Source organism: Ammospiza caudacuta, chromosome 30, assembly GCF_027887145.1.
Source record: "Ammospiza caudacuta isolate bAmmCau1 chromosome 30, bAmmCau1.pri, whole genome shotgun sequence".
Lineage (NCBI taxonomy): Eukaryota > Metazoa > Chordata > Aves > Passeriformes > Passerellidae > Ammospiza > Ammospiza caudacuta.
In genome coordinates, this window is record NC_080622.1 from 960,100 (window position 1) to 963,160 (window position 3,061).

Consider the following 3,061-nt stretch of genomic DNA (forward strand, 5'->3'; position numbering starts at 1 on the left):
CCACAGCCAGGGGCTGCTCACGGGGGTTTTCTGTGCTGAGCATTGGCCTGGGTGTGTTCTTGAGAGAGTCTGGGCAAGGAGCCTGGAGCCCCCAGGCCCTGGCCTGAGGCGTCAGCGCTGCCCCAGCAGTGCCCATGGCCCGTCCCTGCTGCAGCCCCGGCACTGCCACCCCCAGGGCTGTGCCCGGCCCCGAGAGCACTCAGGCCCTGCAGCAACACCAGGGTCACTGGGGCAGTGGGGCAGGGCCACGGCAGCAGCACTGGAAACATCAAGTGCTGCTGCTGCTGGGCACAGCTGCTGGGCCAGCACTGATCTGCCCCAGCTCTGCACACAGACGTTGCTGCTGCAGCATCAGAGAAGGCAACAAAAGGGCATCTCTGCAGAAAACTTTGCTGGGAGAGCATTTACATCTTTAAAGCCATCTAGAGCACAGCCCCTCCTTGACACAGTCTGCAGTCATGAATGGAGAGAAATTAAAGGAGAAATGGCACAAACAATGACATTTCTTGTGGCACAATATTAAGTAAAGCCAAGCAAAAGAACCTACAAGATGAAACCAACAAGAAGTACCAAAGATGACTTTTATTACAAGTGATATGCAGAAATTGGCCAGCAGTTTAATGTTCCTGATACCATCCAGCCATCAGTCTCCACACTGCAGCCTTGAGCTCCTGGTTCCTCAGGCTGTAGATGAGGGGGTTCAGGGCCAGAGGCACCAACGAGTACAGAACTGACAGGGCCAGATCCAGGGATGGGGAGGACATGGAGGGGGGCTTCAGATGAGCAATTGTGCCAGTGCTGAGGAACAGGGAGACCACAGCCAGGTGAGGGAGGCAGGTGGAAAAGGCTTTGTGCCGTCCCTGCTCAGAGGGGATCCTCAGCACAGCCCTGAAGATCTCCACATAGGAGAAAACAATGAACACAAAACAAACAAACAGCAAGCAGGCACTTACTGTGATGAGCCCCAGTTCCCTGAGGTAGAATTTGGAGCAGAAGAGCTTGAGGATCTGTGGGATTTCACAGAAGAACTGGCACAGGGCATTGCCATGGCAGAGGGGCAGGGAAAATGTGTTGGCCGTGTGCAGCAGTGAATAGAGAAAACCACTGGCCCAGGCAGCTGCTGCCATGTGGGCACAAGCTCTGCTGCCCAGGAGGGTCCCATAGTGCAGGGGTTTGCAGATGGACACATAGCGGTCGTAGCACATGATAGTCAGGATAAAATACTCTGATCCATGAAAGAAGAAAATCAGAAAAACCTGTGCAACACATCCTTTGTAGGAGATGTTCCTGGTGTTCCAGAGGGAATTGTGCATGGCTTTGGGGACAGTGGTGCAGATGGAGCCCAGGTCAGTGAGGGCCAAGTTGAGCAGGAAGAAGAACATGGGTGTGTGCAGGTGGTGGCCGCAGGCTACGGCGCTGATGATGAGGCCGTTGCCCAGGAGGGCAGCCAGGGAGATGCCCAGCAAGAGGCAGAAGTGCAGGAGTTGCAGCTGCCGCGTGTCTGCCAATGCCAGCAGTAGGAATTGGCTGATGGAGCTGCTGTTGGACATTTGCTGTGGCTGAACATGGGGACCTGTTCATGGAGAAAGGACAGTGACAAGTCAGGAGAGGCTGCTTGGAGCCAAACCTGGGCCATTCCCTGCAGACTGTCCCACTTGGACTCACCCACCCTTGTTGCTGCTCTGGGAAAACCTTCACCCAGTTCCCTGCCTGAGCTCCATTTGTGCTAGCTGAGTGTGCCATGAGTAGCCAGGCCTGTGCATGAGGGCCCTCAAGGAGCCATCCCTGTCCTACTGCCCTGGGTTTGTGGCCATGTGGCAGAGGGACAAGCCTGGATCTTAAGGATTTGTCAATGGAATCACTCCTAATGCAGAAAGGCTTGATAGCATCTGCACTCCCACTTTTAAAGGATGGCAGGAATTTATTATAGGAATTGTTTTCCTACACACACATCATTCCTGGCTCTCTGAGGTCAGAAATCCCCAGCATTTCTGCTGCACTTAGAGTTTGCCACTGAGAGATGGGAGACGCAAAAGATTCCCTGTGGCTCAGGGAAGGTGAGGGGCTGGATGGGCTTGTTCCCAACTACCCTGGCTTTACACCTTAGGCTGCAATCAGAGCACAATCACACTCCTGGGTCACCCTGGGATAAATCAGAGCCTGCCCAGAGCAGAGGGATCCCTGAATGTCTCACCCTCTCTAAAGGTCTCTGGGCAAGGTCTCAGCACCCCCTTGTGTCAAGGACACTCACGGCTCCCTTGGCAAACCCAACAGCATTTCCTCAGCTCTGGCAGCTCTGCCCTTCCCCGTGGGACATTCAGGGAAGTCCCAGAGGCTCTGGCACATATTTGCACCCAGGAGGGCAGCTCAGATCTTGGAAGGGCACAGCAAGGAGATCCCCGGCTGTGCCCATGATGGGATCTCAAGGGAGGCGGCTCAGCTCATTCCCCTTTCCCATGGACCGCTTTGCCCACAGCCCTACAGGTGCCAGGGAAGCTTGGACACCCCATTCCCATGGACAGCCCTGCCTGGCATGAATGCCAAGGGCAGAGCCTGACTCAGCTGCTGCAAATGCCAGAGCCTCCCTGAGAGCAGCAGATAGCAGTGACATATCAGAGCAATGCAGAACCAAGAGAAGATGTTGTGGTGCTCTGCCTGAGAGGGCAGGGCAGAGACAGACGGGCACTCAGGACAGTCTTCCCGTGCCCAGCTATGCCCAACACCTCCCACACACCAACAGTGCCCTCCTGCCCCCAACACTGCTCTCTTCAGCCCCCTCTCCTTTCCTGAGCATGTCCCTGGGCCTGGACATTCCCTCCTGAGAGGAGCCTTGTCCCTACCAGTGCTCACAGAGCCCATCCCAGCCCGTGTGCCCTGGCTGGGGCCCTACAGAAACCTGCCTGTGTGCAGGGCCCTGGCTGGGGCAGGCTCTGTGTGCAGCTGGGCAAGGGCAGCTCAGGAGAGCCCTGCTAGGCCCTGCAAAGGTGATGCTGCTGCTGTCCAGGGCTGAGGAGTGGCTGACGGCCCTTTGGGAGGCTTCCAGTAGAGAGACTGACCACCC

At 56.3% G+C, this 3,061-nt stretch overlaps 1 protein-coding gene across 1 annotated transcript; it reads right to left on the minus strand.

Annotated features, from left to right (window-relative positions):
- Positions 1–617: 617 nt before the first annotated feature.
- LOC131569317 (olfactory receptor 14A16-like) lies at positions 618–1,550 on the minus strand. Its single transcript, XM_058821521.1, has one exon. It carries the CDS (start codon positions 1,548–1,550, stop codon positions 618–620), a length of 933 nt encoding a protein of 310 aa, XP_058677504.1.
- Positions 1,551–3,061: the final 1,511 nt, after the last annotated feature.